At 46.2% G+C, this 13,925-nt stretch overlaps 1 protein-coding gene and 1 pseudogene across 2 annotated transcripts in view; one reads left to right on the forward strand and one right to left on the reverse strand.

Moving 5' to 3' along the window:
- Window positions 1-1,320: 1,320 nt before the first annotated feature.
- The window catches only part of UBXN7 (UBX domain protein 7), a 78,707-nt gene continuing 66,102 nt past the window's right edge, over window positions 1,321-13,925 (forward strand). For both annotated transcript variants that reach the window (XM_025377442.1, XM_025377443.1), the window contains exon 1: window positions 1,321-1,504. In XM_025377442.1, the coding sequence (XP_025233227.1) occupies window positions 1,342-1,504 (163 nt within the window). In that variant the 5' untranslated portion in view covers window positions 1,321-1,341. The remainder of the gene's footprint in view (window positions 1,505-13,925) is intronic.
- On the reverse strand, window positions 1,477-2,380 carry LOC112619473 (annotated as a pseudogene).

Consider the following 13,925-nt stretch of genomic DNA (forward strand, 5'->3'; position numbering starts at 1 on the left):
CGGAATCTCCTTTTTTTTTTTTTTTGAGACGGAGTCTTGCTCAGTCGCCCAGGCTGGAGTGCAGTGGTGCAATCTCGGCTCACTGCAAGCTCCACCTCCCGGGTTGACGCCATTCTCCTGCCTCAGCCTCCCCAGCAGCTGGGACTACAGGTGCCAGCCACCACGCCCGGCTAATTTTTTTGTATTTTTAGTAGAGACGGGGTTTCACCGTGTTAGCCAGGATGGTCTCGATCTCCTGACCTCATGATCCGCCCACCTCGGTCTCCCAAAGTGTTGGGATTACAGGCGTGAGCCACGGCACCGGGCCGCACGGAATCTCTTTTAACTTTATGGGCAAGGTGGGGAATCATTAGATTTGAGCGCACCCCACTCATGTAACTGTTTTACAAAATAAAATTATTCAAGTAACACACGAATATATATATATATATATATTTTTTTTTTTTTTTTTTTGAGATGGATTCTTGATATATTTCCCAGTCTGGTCTCGAACTCCTTGCCTCAAGCGATTCTCCCACCTCAGCCTTCCAAAGTGCTGGGATTACAGTCATGAGCCACCGCGCCCGGCCAGTAATGTTTGTTTAAAAATAAAAAGATAAATAAGAAACTGGAAGTAAAGTCTGCTTTGACCATCGTGCCGATCGTTCTCCTCTCTGAAGGTAACCATGACCAGCGTTTTGAGCACACTTTTCCAGTCTCCTTTCTACATGTCTTCTCAACTCCATCGCATATACAGAGTTTCTTTTTATACACATGACACCTCTTGCGGTCTCACTAAGACGCTAACGGGAGACGTGATGGCCAATTTATTTAAGGAAAGCAGACTAAATAATCGCTGATGAAAACTCACTGGGGGTCAACCCTGCGCTAGGTGCTTTCTTTGGCATGAAGGGCTCTGGAATTTCACTCGCCACAGTCGGTGAGCTGAGCCATTAGTCTAGAGGCTGGGGGGCGGGGACGGGGAGAGTCGCTTCAAAGCGAGGAGGCAGGGTTTGTATTTTGATGGGACCTAACAGAGCGCGGAGCAACTGCGAAGCAGAAAAAATACCGTTACCGGAGTTGGCCCTGTCAACAAAGCTCGCGAAGCTGAAATGCGAAATATCTGCCAAGACCGAAGCTTCCTTCGGAATGTAGGAATCGACACTGCGCCTGCGAGACTAGCCTTGGAGCCCGGAGAGGAAAGCACCAGCAGTGGTAAAAACGGTGCACCGGTCAGGCAGCAACCGAGCAGCCAACCGGAGAGCGGGGAGCGCTCCGGCCCGGTGGGCAAGTGCGCCTGCGCAGACCGCTGGAGGGGGCCGGGAGGGGCGGGGCTTGGGGGCGGGGCTTGAGGGGCGGTCAATGCGCCTGCGCACACCGCGCGGCGAGGTGGGGGAGGGCGGTCCGTGTGTGTCTGTGTTGTTGTTCGGCGGCGGCGGCGGCGGCGGTAAGATGGCTGCCCACGGGGGCTCCGCGGCGTCCTCGGCGCTGAAGGGGTTAATTCAACAGTTCACCGCCATCACCGGTAAGAGACGCGGTTACCGGAAGGTGGAGGGGGGGGTCCGGAGCGGGCGGCGGGTCTGCCCCGGGCTTCCCCTCACCTTCAGGCATTCCTCCTTCGGGCTTTACCCACAGCTCCCGTCCTCCCTCCTGAGGAAGAGGCGACGACGGCGTCGGGGTCTCCGGGTTCAGGCGGGAGACAGCCCCCGCGCTCCCGAGACCCTCGTTCTCTGTCTCCTAGTAGTGTGGAGGGAGATCCCCCAGCCCCCCGCCAGCCCAGACCTGGGAATGGGCCGAGTCCGCCGCCCCCGCCGGCCCGGGGACCCGGGGGCGGGAGGAGTGGGGGGCCGCACCCGGGCCACCGCCCTCCTCCTCCTCCTTCATCATCTCCCTTCTCGGTGCAGCCCTGCGGGGCGGTGCGTCTCCTCACCTCCGTTTTCCTTTCTTCCCCGGCCAGGTCATCCTGCCCCGGTCCCCGGCCTGCCCTTCCCCTTTCCGGGCCCCTCGGAGCCACCGCCGTGGCCCTGGCGGGTTCGGGCCCTCCCGCCTTCACGGCGAGGCCGGTGGGTTCAGCCGTGCCCGTCCACTTCCCGGGGGATAGGCCGCCAGAAGCGGGGGTGCCGAGGAGGACCCGGGGACTGCGGCTTAGAGGGAAGAATGAGGGGGACCCCGAAGCTGAATCGGGGAGGCCTGGAGGAATCCTGGGTGGCGTTTCCCACCTCCCCATAATAAAATCATAAAGACGGAGACGATGGCGCCGGGGCCTCCTGCTGATAAGATAGGGATGGCGGCAGAAACTTCTTTGAGAGAAAATCTGTTTCTGGGTGTCAGTATCCCCGAAACCCTGGGCCTAGGTTGTTCTCTCCCTTTGGACCCCTGCGAAGGGCACACGCAGATCCTCTTACCGCCTGGAGGAAAGGCCCTAAAGCCATTCTCTGAATTCTGTCTCGTTTCTCTCTGATGGTGCTGAACTTTTCTTGCATGAGTTATTAGAGGGCGGAGCAAATGATGAAGTGCTCTGTGGAGGGATTTGAGGGAAGAGTACTCCAGTGTGCCTGAGTGTAATTTTGCCGTTCTAGTTTGTCATTTTGGAAGGAGGTCAGAATGTTAGTTCCCTTTCTCAACGGATCTGTACTTTATCTCGGCATGTGTTAGATGCGGAGAATGTTTCCATGTTAATGTTCCTAGAGTTTAACGTGCAATATCTGGTTAAGTAAAATTTTATATTGTTTTAACTACTACAGGTTGTATACTAGTTAAAGTTTTATATTAAAGTTAGCTTTATTTTTTTGCTTTGCAGTGATAATGAGATATTTGACGCATTGTTATCTAGCTTGTGGGCGTGGAACATCAGGTCAAAGTTAGTAAAGTAAAATTTGTAATGAAATTGGGGTGGAGGAGTTACATGATAACTTCTCTTAATATTTTTAAACTTTGTGATTGGATTATTGAAGATATAAAGGATTGAATTATTAAATATATAAAGGATTTCGTAATGTCTAACAAATCATTGCTGTGGAGAAGATTATTGTGTATATAAGTTAGTGTTGATGCGTTATGCTTATGTAGAAAAATTTTCGCAGTGAATCTGATAGAGAAGTGAATATCACTATTAATCCTTTCTTTAGATTTCCTAGAGATAGTTTATGATGCCACTTGGGCCTGGCGCGGTGTCTCACACCTGTAATCCCAGCAGTTTGGGAGACGGAGGCTGGAGATTCACATGAGGCAAGGAGTTGGAAACCATCCTGGGCAAAACATAGTGAGGCCCCATCTATACAGAAAAAAAAAAGTGAGCTGGATGTAGTGGCACCGACATGTAGTCCCAGCTACTGGGGAGGCTGAGGTGGGAGGATTGCTTGAGCCTAGGAGTTCAAGGCTGCAGTGAGTTGATCATGCCACTGCACTCCATCCCTGGCAGGAGAGCAAGACCATTTCTCAAAAAACAAAAAGAAGGAAAAAAAGCCACATTATTATTATTATTTTGAGACAGAGTCTCGCTCTGTTGCCCAGGCTGGAGTGCAGTGGCACGGTCTCGGCTCACTGCAACCTCCACCTCCCGGGTCCAAGCGATTCTCCTGTCTCAGCCTCCCTAGTAGCTGGGACTACAGGCGCTTGCCACGAGGCCCGGCTAATTTTTGTATTTTTAGTAAAGACGGGGTTTCATCATGTTGGCCTGGCTGGTCTTGAACTCCTGTCCTCAAATGATCCACTCACCTCAGCCTCCCAAAGTGCTGGGATTACAGGCGTGAGCCACCGTGCCTGGCCCTAAAAGCCACTTAATTAATTTTCAGTTTCTTATGCTAATTACTACTCTTCCCAAACTCTGACTGGTTTAACGCCACTTTACTACTTCTGTTGCAACATTTTTATTAGGTGCACAAAAAAACCAAAGTGTGATGAGGTGAATTGACTCACTTAATTGCTTTAATTCTGTTTCTGTTAGTCTACACAGCTTGATTTCTGGATCAAGTTGGAGGCCTCAGTCAGTGGACAATGATACTGAAAATCTACAGAGGAAGATGCCTCAGAGCGTTCTTGAAATACTGTGAATTTCTATTGATAATTTTTGGGATTCTTCTTACAAGTTAGTGATTAACCATTAGAAACATATGATTGGTTTCTTTTTGCCTTTTTTACATGCCTTAAAAAGAATTTTTTTGGAGTTCTCTCCACATATGTTTAAATCGTAGTGTTTATGATTAAAAGGTATTTTACATTTATTAATTGCTGGATGAATTATAGTGACCTTAATCGCTTATGCTCTGATTTCACAGAGGTTTTACTTGGAAGCTCAACATTCTTGTAAAAACAAATGCATCATCAAAAATGTGAGTCCTTATTCCTTAGGCAGGAGGGAAAGAAAGAAAAAGAAAAAAATTAAAATAAATGTGAGTCTTATCTTTTCTTTGGCATTTAGAAATAGAACGGAAAATTGAAAGATTTTGGAAAAGTCTTATTTCTTACTGAATAGAACAGATCTCTCTCTGATTCAGTGAGTATGACATAATGACTGATTTTTTATTTTTATTTTTATTTTTTTTTGAGAGATGGAGGTCTCCTCTCTTTGTTGCCCAGGCTGTTTTCCAACTTCTGGGCTCAGCCATCCTCTTGCCTCAGCCCTCCCAGTAACTGGGGCTACAGGTGCACATCAGTGTGCCTGGTTCAGTAATGGCTGATTAAAAAAAGAGATTATTAAAAAGACAATATCATAATAACTTTTTTTGTTGTTGTTGTTGTTTTGAGATGAATTGGGTCTTACACTGCCACGCAGACTGAAGTGCAGTGGTCTGATCATGGCTCACTGCAGTCTCCTCCTCTTGGGTTCAGGCGATCCTCCCCCCTCAGCCTCCAGGGTAACTTTCTATATTTTTTGTGGAGACGGGTCTCACTTTGTTGCGCAGACTGGTCTTGAACTCCTAGGCTCAAGCAGTCCACCCACCTTGGCCTCCAAAAGTGCTGGGATTACAGGCGTGGGCCACTGCACCTGGCTGAAATAATTTTGATAAAAGGGAAAATAACTAATCCTCCTTCTCACAACAGCAATATTTGTTTTACATATTCCACTTCTTGTTTATGTACTTATTTTTACATTGTAGATCATAGTATATACAATTTCTGAGATTTCTTCTTCTTTTCTTTCTTTCTTTTTTTTTTTTTTTTAAAGATGGTCTTGTTCTGTCACCCAGGCTGGAGTACTGGAGTACAGTGGCACAGTCATAGCTTGCTGCATCCTTTACTGTCTGGGCTCAGGTGATCTCCTGCCTCAGCCTTCAGAGCAAGTTAGGACTACAAGCGTGTGCTGCCATGCCCAACTAAAAGACACAGTTCTGGAATTCTCACTAACATTATGCCATAAACAGTTTTTGCATGGTCAGACTGATAAGCAGGTGGCCAAGAGAAGTTACGACCTTTGTAGTAACCATACTGAGAAGCTATATACAGCATGGTTTGCCATTTATGCTTGCTTTTTGGGGCCCCCCCCACAGAATTTCACTAAGTCACCCAGTCTGGAGCACAGTGGTGTGATTTCAGCTCACTGCTGCCTAAGAAAACCAGTCTTGTTACTTTTATAGTCATTCCACATTTTACAATACTACTGTTTGATCTCCTCTGATTTATCATACATGGCTTTGAATTACTGTTGAACACTTTCAGAAGTCATATCAATTCTCAAAACATGAAGGAAAAATATGCGGCTGGATCTATTCTGAAATAGCAATTTTTAAAGAATGTTTTGAAGCCAGGTGTGGTGGCTCACACCTGTAATGCCAAGCACTTTGGGAGGCCAATGCGGGTGGATCACTGGAGTTCAGGAGCTTGAGACCAGCCTGGCCAACATGGTGAAACCCTGTATCTGCTAAAAATATAAAAATTAGCTGGGCATGGTGGTGCGCGCCTGTAATCCCAGCTACTCAGGAGGCTGAGGCAGGAGAATCTCGTGAACCCAGGAGACAGAGGTTGCAGTGAGCCGAGATCGGGCCACTGCACTCCAGCCTGGGCGACAGAGCGAGACTCTGTCTCAAAAAAATAAAATAAAATAAAATAAATAAAATAAAATAAAATAAAATGTATTTTGAGCCATGGCAGTATTCCATTAGCACCAACTTTGGGCTGACATCTACCACACATATAACTAGTGCACATGTATAATCAGAGTAATTCATGGAGTGAAGGTGAGGGATACATAGACACTATAGAACAGGTGCAAAATAAACTAGAAGGTAAGGACAAATGTGAGGGCATAGAAAGTAGAGGCTAAGAAGAGTACAAGAGGTTACTGGTACAGAAATTCATAGAGCTTTGTGCATAGTGGCAATCACATACTTCAGAAAATTATAGAACCTCAGTTATAGAAGAGGCCTTAATCTTTCAAATTGTTGAGTGAGTACATATTTATTATAAAAATTAGGAACTGTCATGTTTGTAGTATTTAGCTTGATGGCCAATTTCCATTCATATTCCTTTTTTTGTTTTTTGAGACGGAGTCTCACTCTGTGGCCCACGCTGGAGTGCAAAGGCATGATCTTAGCTCACTGCAGCCTCTGCCTCCTGGGTTCAAGCAATTCTCCTGTCTCAGCCTCCTGAGTAGCTGGGATTACAAGCATGCGCCACCGTGCTGGGCTCATTTTGTATTTTTAGTAGAAACTGGGTTTCTCCATTTTGGTCAGGTTGGTCTTGAACTCCTGAACTCAGGTGATCCTCCCGCCTTGGCCTCCCAAAGTGCTGGGATTATAGGTGTGAACCACTGTGCCCAGCCTCATTCATATTCTCTTGTATGGAACATTTCCTTTCTCTTGGGTTAATATTAAAATGTGAGGCCGGGCGCGGTGGCTCAAGCCTGTAATCTCAGCACTTTGGGAGGCCGAGACGGGTGGATCACGAGGTCAGGAGATCAAGACCATCCTGGCTAACACGGTGAAACCCCGTCTCTACTAAAAAATACAAAAAACTAGCCGGGCGGCGTGGTGGGCGCCTGTAGTCCCAGCTACTCGGGAGGCTGAGGCAGGAGAATGGCGTAAACCCAGGAGGCGGAGCTTGCAGTGAGCTGAGATCCGGCCACTGCACTCCAGCCTGGGCGGCAGAGCGAGACTCTGTCTCAAAATAAATAAATAAATAAATATTAAAATGTGATTAAGTTCTCTGTGTCTGGAAAGGTGGTCACAGTATTATAGATGTTAAGAGAAAACTTCAGGAATTTTAACAATAGTTTCAATAGGTGATAATTAAGTTTCAGAATTTCTTTCTTTTTTTTTTTTTTTTTTTGAGACCAAGTCTCACCCTGTCACCCAGGCTGGAGTACAGTGGTGCGATCTTGGCTCACTGCAATCTGTGCCTCCCCAGTTCAAGTGATTCTCCTGCCTCAGCCTCCGTAGTGGCTGGGACCACAGACATGAATGCCCGGCTAAATTTTTTGTATTTTTAATGGAGATGGGGTTTCATCTTGTTGGCCAGGCTGGTCTCAAACTCTTGGCCTCAGGTGATCCACCGACCTCAGCCTCCCAAAGTGCTGGGATTACAGGTGTGAGCCACCACGCCTGGCTGAAGTTTCAGAAATTTAAGGGAGGTAATTTTGAGTTGCGAATGGAATCTTATTACTAAATTCATTATTTATTGATAGACTGCTATGTGCCAGGCGTGGTTCATATCTTAAGGCTACAATTGTGAGCAAGCCATGGTGTCTGTCCTCAGAAAGCTTAAAGGTTAACAGGAATAGAGACACATGAATAGGTATTAGAATCCAGTGAGAGAATGGTAAGGAGCTAATACGGGAGCACTAAAGAGGGAGGTCAAGAAAGGCTTCCCAGAAGAAATAATTTTTTATCTAAAATCTGGAAGATGTTTCTGGTAGGAGGAACGTGCAGAGACTTGGAAGAGAATTGGGCAGACATATATACAGACAGAGATGAGAGAGGTGAGACAATAGGTTTAGGGAATTGATAATTCCAAATGAGTAAAGCACAGCTAGTGCAATAAATGGACTTCAGGAGATAAATGAGAGATTGGATTGGGCCTTGTAAGCGATGTTAAAAAAAATCTTGGCTTTATTCTGAGAATAGTGGGGAATCAAGGGTTTTATTTAGAAGAGTGAGACTGGGCACTGTGACTCACACCTATAATTCCTGCACTTTGGGAGGCTGAGGTGGGAGGATCCCTTAAGGCCAGGAACTTGAGATCAGCCTGGGCAGCATAGTGAGACCCCATCTCTACAAAATATATTAAAAGTGTATTTATTATAAAGGAATTACATCTGATTTGGCCTTTTTTTTTTTTTTTTTTTTTTTTTTTTTTAAAGAAAGAGTTACTTGGCTGTAGTGGAGAAGAGATAGGTTCAGAGATCAGTATTGTATAATCAGTACAATACTGTTGTATTAACCCAGGAAAGATAGATAGTGGTGTCCTGAAAAAAAGTTAGTGGCAGAGAAGTGGACTCCAAAAGATAAGGGAAGAAATCAGAGTTAAAATGAAGTTTAGGATTCTGTTTTGGACACCTAGGTATGTAACAGTGCTATTTATGAAGGTATGGAATAGCAAGGTGTGGGGAAAGGTGTGGGGAGAAGGTGGTTAGCTCAGTTTTGGATAAGTTAAGGTGCTGCTGATAAGACTTCCAAATGGAGCTGTTCAAGCAGGTGAATATTTGGATCTAGAAAGAAGTGTGAGAAATCTGTCATATTGATGGCAGTTAAAGTTATAAAAATGGGGCTGGGCGCGGTGGCTCACACCTGTAATCCCAGCACTTTGGGAGGCCAAGGTGGGTGGATCACCTGAGGTCAGGAGTTTGAGACTAGCCTGACCAACATGGTGAAACCCCATCTCTACTAAAAATACAAAATTAGCCGGACATGGTGGTGTGTGCCTGTAATCCCAGCCAATCAGGAGATTGAGGCAGGAGAATTGCTTGAACCTGGGAGGCGGAGGTTGTAGTGAGCCAAGATCGCTCCATTGCTCTCCAACCTGGGCGACAGAGCGAGACTCTGTCTTAAAAAAAAAAAAAAAGTTGTAAAAATGGATGAGGCAAGGCCTAGTGGCTCACACCTGTAATCCTAGCACTTTGGGATGCCAAGGTGGAAGGATTACTTGAGGTCAGAAATTCAAGAGCAGCTTGGACAACATAGCAAAGAGCCTGTCTCTACAAAAAGTAAAAAAAAAATTAACTGGGCCTGGTGGTGCGTGCCTGTAATCCTGGTTGACTTGGGAAGATTGCTTGAGCCCAGAACTTTGAGGGTACAGTGAGCTATGCTCCTGCTGCTACCCTCCAGCCTGGGTGACAGAGAGAGACCTTGTCTCTAAAAAAAAAAAAAAAATTAGGAAAAGAGAAAGGATGGCATCTTGCAGGAGAGAGTGTAGTGTGGGAAATAGTAGACTCCAGGACACAATGCTGAAGGGACACCAACATCTGGGGGACTGCAAAGAGGAAAGTGCAGAGAAGACTCAGGAAAAACCAAAGATGTAGGAGGAAAACCAGGAGAATATCATGGCACTTAAAACATCAGGAGTGGCCACGCATGGTGGCTCACACCTGTAATCCCAGCACTTTGGGAGGCTGAGGCGGGTGGATCACACGAGGTTAGGAGTTCGAGACCAGCCTGGCCAATATGGTGAAACCCTGTCTCCACTAAATATACAAAAAATGAGCTGGGCATGGTGGTGAGCTCCTGTAATCCCAGCTACTTGGGAGGCTGAGGCAGGAGAATCGCTGGAACCTGAGAGGCGGAGCTTGCAGTGAGCCGAGATCGTGCCACTGCATTCCAGCCTGGGCAAGATGAGAGTGTGACTCTGTCTCAAAAGAAAAAGAAAAGAAAAGTGAAAAATTATTTTATAAATGGAATAATGATTACTCTCTAATTTGTCCTTTGTTTAGCTAACACAATTAGCTTCAAGATGGCTCTCTTCTGTCCCTGTGGTACTTCAGAATCTTAGTGTTGATAAAATTCACGTAAGTGCTCCAAGGTACTTTGGGTTTATCCACTCACCCTGTCAGGTGGATAAGTCAGATGGGGGTTGAAGGCCAGGCAGGTAAGCAACTGGTCTCCAAGACTGGGATTGTCCTGCTATGCCCCACCTTATGCTCCCTGAGGCTCTGAGCCGAGTTTCAGGCCTCTGCCATGTCCCTACTCTTCCATGCCCCAGCTCCATAGTTTCCCAAGGATACAGTGAAGCCACCTGGCACCTGATGGTCAGGCAGGAGGGGAACAAGTACCCCAGTGCCCATCACAGCCAAGAAAAGAGGCACAGTGGCCAGGCCACAATCTGGAGCGGGTGAGGGGGCCAGCTCCACCCATCCCAGTGGGATACCTGGCCCTGCAGCTCCAGAGAGGGTCCGCTGGCCCACACAGGCACTATCCACATGCTCCTCTCAGGGACCGGCTTGTTGGAGGGCTTGTTGCCAATGTTCTTATACATGATAGATGCTCAGTAAATGTTTGCTGGTGTGGAAACATTTACGCGTTGCGGCGGCCTGCCAGTTTAGCCCACATGCCTGGCCTTCTGCCCTCCCTCCCCAGGGCAGCTGTACCTCAGCCCCTTGTGGTAGAGATGATCCCCAGACCAGGTGGTGACGGGCCCCGCTAGGTTGGGCTGTTGTGTCCTCTGGCTGTGGCTTGGTCAGGCTGGCGTGCAGCCAGGCGAGGACTTGGCGGGCTGGGCTGCCTATAGCCTAATCTGTTTTTAGTCTCCTGTTTTCCAGAATGTCATGTAAGTGGAATCACAATATGTAGCCTTTTGAGTCTGCCTTCTTGCTCTTAAGCTTTTGCATTTGAGATTCATTCATGTTGTCGTGGTTCGTAGTTCCTTCCTATTTATTGGGGAATAGTATACCATTGTATAGTTATACTGTGGTTTGTGTATGCATTTATTAAATGAAGGATACTTTCCAGTTTGGGGATATTATAAATAAAGCCAGAAACAGTAGTGTACAAGTGTGTGAATATCTTTTGAAAAATACCTAGGAGTGTGTTTATTGGATCGTATAATAATAGTTATATTAACTTTCTAAGAAACTGACAAAGAATTTGTGGCTTTCTGGTATAGTGACTTTCTAAAGTCACTTTGGAAAGTATAGTGGCTTTGAGAGGCTGTGGGAGGATTGCTGGAGGCCAGGAGTTTGACGCCAACCTGGACAACAAAGGAGACCCCCCCCCATCTCTATTAAAAAAATAAGAATAGTCCGGGCGCGATGGCTCACGCCTGTAATCCCAGCACTTTGGGAGGCCGAGGCGGGCGGATCACGAGGTAAGGAGATCAAGACCATCCTGGCTAACACGGTGGAACCCCCGTCTCTACTGAAAAATAGAAAAAATTAGCTGGGCGTAGCGTCAGGCGCCTGTAGTCCCAGCTACTCAGGAGGCTGAGGCAGGAGAATGGCGTGAACCTGGGAGGCGGAGCTTGCAGTGAGCCAAGATGGCGCCACCGCACTCTAGCCTGGGCGACAGCGAGACTATGTCTCAAAAAAAAATTAAAAAATAAAAATAATAGTAATAATAAAAGAGAGTTCCAGTTGTTCTGCATTCTTGCCATCATTTGGTATTTTTAGTTGTCTTTTTTTTTTTCTTTTGGTACAAGATCTCACTCTCTTGCCCAGGGTGGAGTGCAGCCGTGTTGTCGTAGCTTACTGCAGCCTCAAGCTCGTGGGGTCAAGTGATCCTCCTGCCTCAGCCTCCTATGTAGTTGGGACTACAGGCACACACCACCATGCCCAGCTAATGTTTTATTTTCTGTATAGATGAGGTCTTCCTGTGTTGCCCAGGCTGGTCTCAAACTCCTGCCTTGGTCTCCCACAGTGCTGGGGTTACCGGTGTGAGCCTCCACGCCTGGGGTTGTTTTGTTTGTTTGTTTTTTGTTTTTGAGATGGAGTCTCACCCTGTCACCCAGGCTTGAGTGCAGTGGCGTGATCTCGGTTTATTGCAACCTCTGCCTCCTGGGTTCAAGCGATTCTCCTGCCTCACCCTCCCAAGTAACTGGGACTACAGGCGCACACCACCATGCCTGGATAATTTTTGTATTTTTATTAGAGACAGGGTTTCACCATGTTGGCCAATCTGGTCTTGAACTCCTGGCCTCAAGTGATCTGCCCGCCTCAACCTCTCAAAGTGTTGGGATTACTATGAGCTATGATGCCTGGCCATTTTTTTTTTTTAAAGCTATTTCAATAAGTGTGTAATGGTATGTCATTGTGGTCTTAATTTGCGTTTCTCAGATGACTAATGATATGGGGCATTTTTCATGTAATAACGTACCATCTATAAATCTTTTTTTTTTTTTTTTTTTTTTTTTTTATGAGATGGAGTCTTGCTCTGTTGCCAGGCTGGAGTGCAGTGGTGTGATCTCGGCTCACTGCAGCTTCCACCTCCCAAGTTCAAGCTGTTCTCCTGCCTCAGCCTCCCAAGTAGCTGGGATACAGGCACCTGCCACCACACCCAGCTAATTTTTTGTATTTTTAGTAGAGACGTGGGTTTCATCATGTTGGCCAGGATGGTCTTGATCTCCTGACCTTGTGATCCTCCTGCCTTGGCCTCCCAAAGTGCTGGGATTACGGGTGTGAGCCAGCGCGCCTGGCCACCATCCATAAATCTTTCACGCCCCAACTTTTAATTATTAGATTCAACAGACATAAAATTACTCTATCAAATTGCTGTAAATGTTTCTGAATGCTTCCACTGGAATTTATATTTTTATCTTGTCACAGACTAGTAAGAGATAGCTGGTCTAAGGACTACCGTTTGGGTAGCACTGGCCTAGGTGATGGCAGAACAGGAACTGGAACTCGGGCATCTTGGCTTCTAGGCTCATGCATTTCCCACCATTAGCACTAGTTCCCGCACCACTGGTTCCTTTTGTGAACTGATGAATGTTTCCCTTATCTATCCCCTAACTTAATAATTCGATTTCTCTGTACTCACTTAGTTTTTTTTGGTATGCATTTAAAAATGTTTTCAATATTTGAAAACTTAAAAACTCCAGGATTAGAGGCTGAGGTTAAAATTTCAGCTTATTTCTCACAACTATCATCCACTCCCATATCCTTGGCAAGTAGTTTAGCTTACTTTGGTATCATTGCTGGGGAAAATGTGGAATGGAAAAGTAACCTCTTGTCCCTGTCATTTCTGTACAGGGATGAGGATGATTGTTTTCAAAGTCTCTGTGACTGCTGTACTTTGGTTTCTGGATGGTAGTGAAGAGATGATCACTGTCCTTCTTTTGGCACTGAGAGTAGTGTAGACAGTGTGCGTAAGAATATAAACTAGAAGATAGCAGCATGAAAATGGCCATCATAAATTGTGTGCCACGGCTGGGTTAAGTAATGCCCTTTGGTGCCATTCATTAGCAAGTGTAAGACAGATGGAGAAAAGGACAGATAAAGGAAGTTTCAGAAGGGGGTTCATGTGGTGAGAAACAAAGTAGGACTCCTGTCATGGGGTGTAGATGACTGGATTAGATTAAGCTACCCTGCCGCTGCCTACAATATTGGAGCCTCAAAATAAGCCCGTTTTTAATTTTTTTTTTTCTTTTTTTGTTTTTGAGATGGAGTCTTGCTCTGTCACTAAGGCTGGAGTCAATGGCGCAGTCTTGGCTCACTGCAACCTCCACCTCCCAGGGTCAAACGATTCTCCTGCCTCAGACTCCTGAGTAGCTGGGATTACAGGCGCGCATTACCACGACTGGCTAATTTTTTTGGTACTTACAGTAGAGATGGGGTATCACCATGTTGGCTGGTTTCTCCTGACTTCAGGTGATCCGTCCACCTTGGCCTCCCAAAGTGCTGGGATTACAGACGTGAGACACCGTGCCCAGTCCCAGTAAGCCCATTTTTAACAAGTTTGCAAATAGTTTAAATCTGTAAACTTGTCAAACTTGTTTTATTAGCCCCCGCTTAAAAAAAAAAAAAAAGTTATGTTCTTCTAACTGCAGTAAGATAGAAGTCCAAATTCTTTACAGCTGATCCATCA

Source organism: Theropithecus gelada, chromosome 2 (assembly GCF_003255815.1).
Source record: "Theropithecus gelada isolate Dixy chromosome 2, Tgel_1.0, whole genome shotgun sequence".
Taxonomy (NCBI): domain Eukaryota; kingdom Metazoa; phylum Chordata; class Mammalia; order Primates; family Cercopithecidae; genus Theropithecus; species Theropithecus gelada.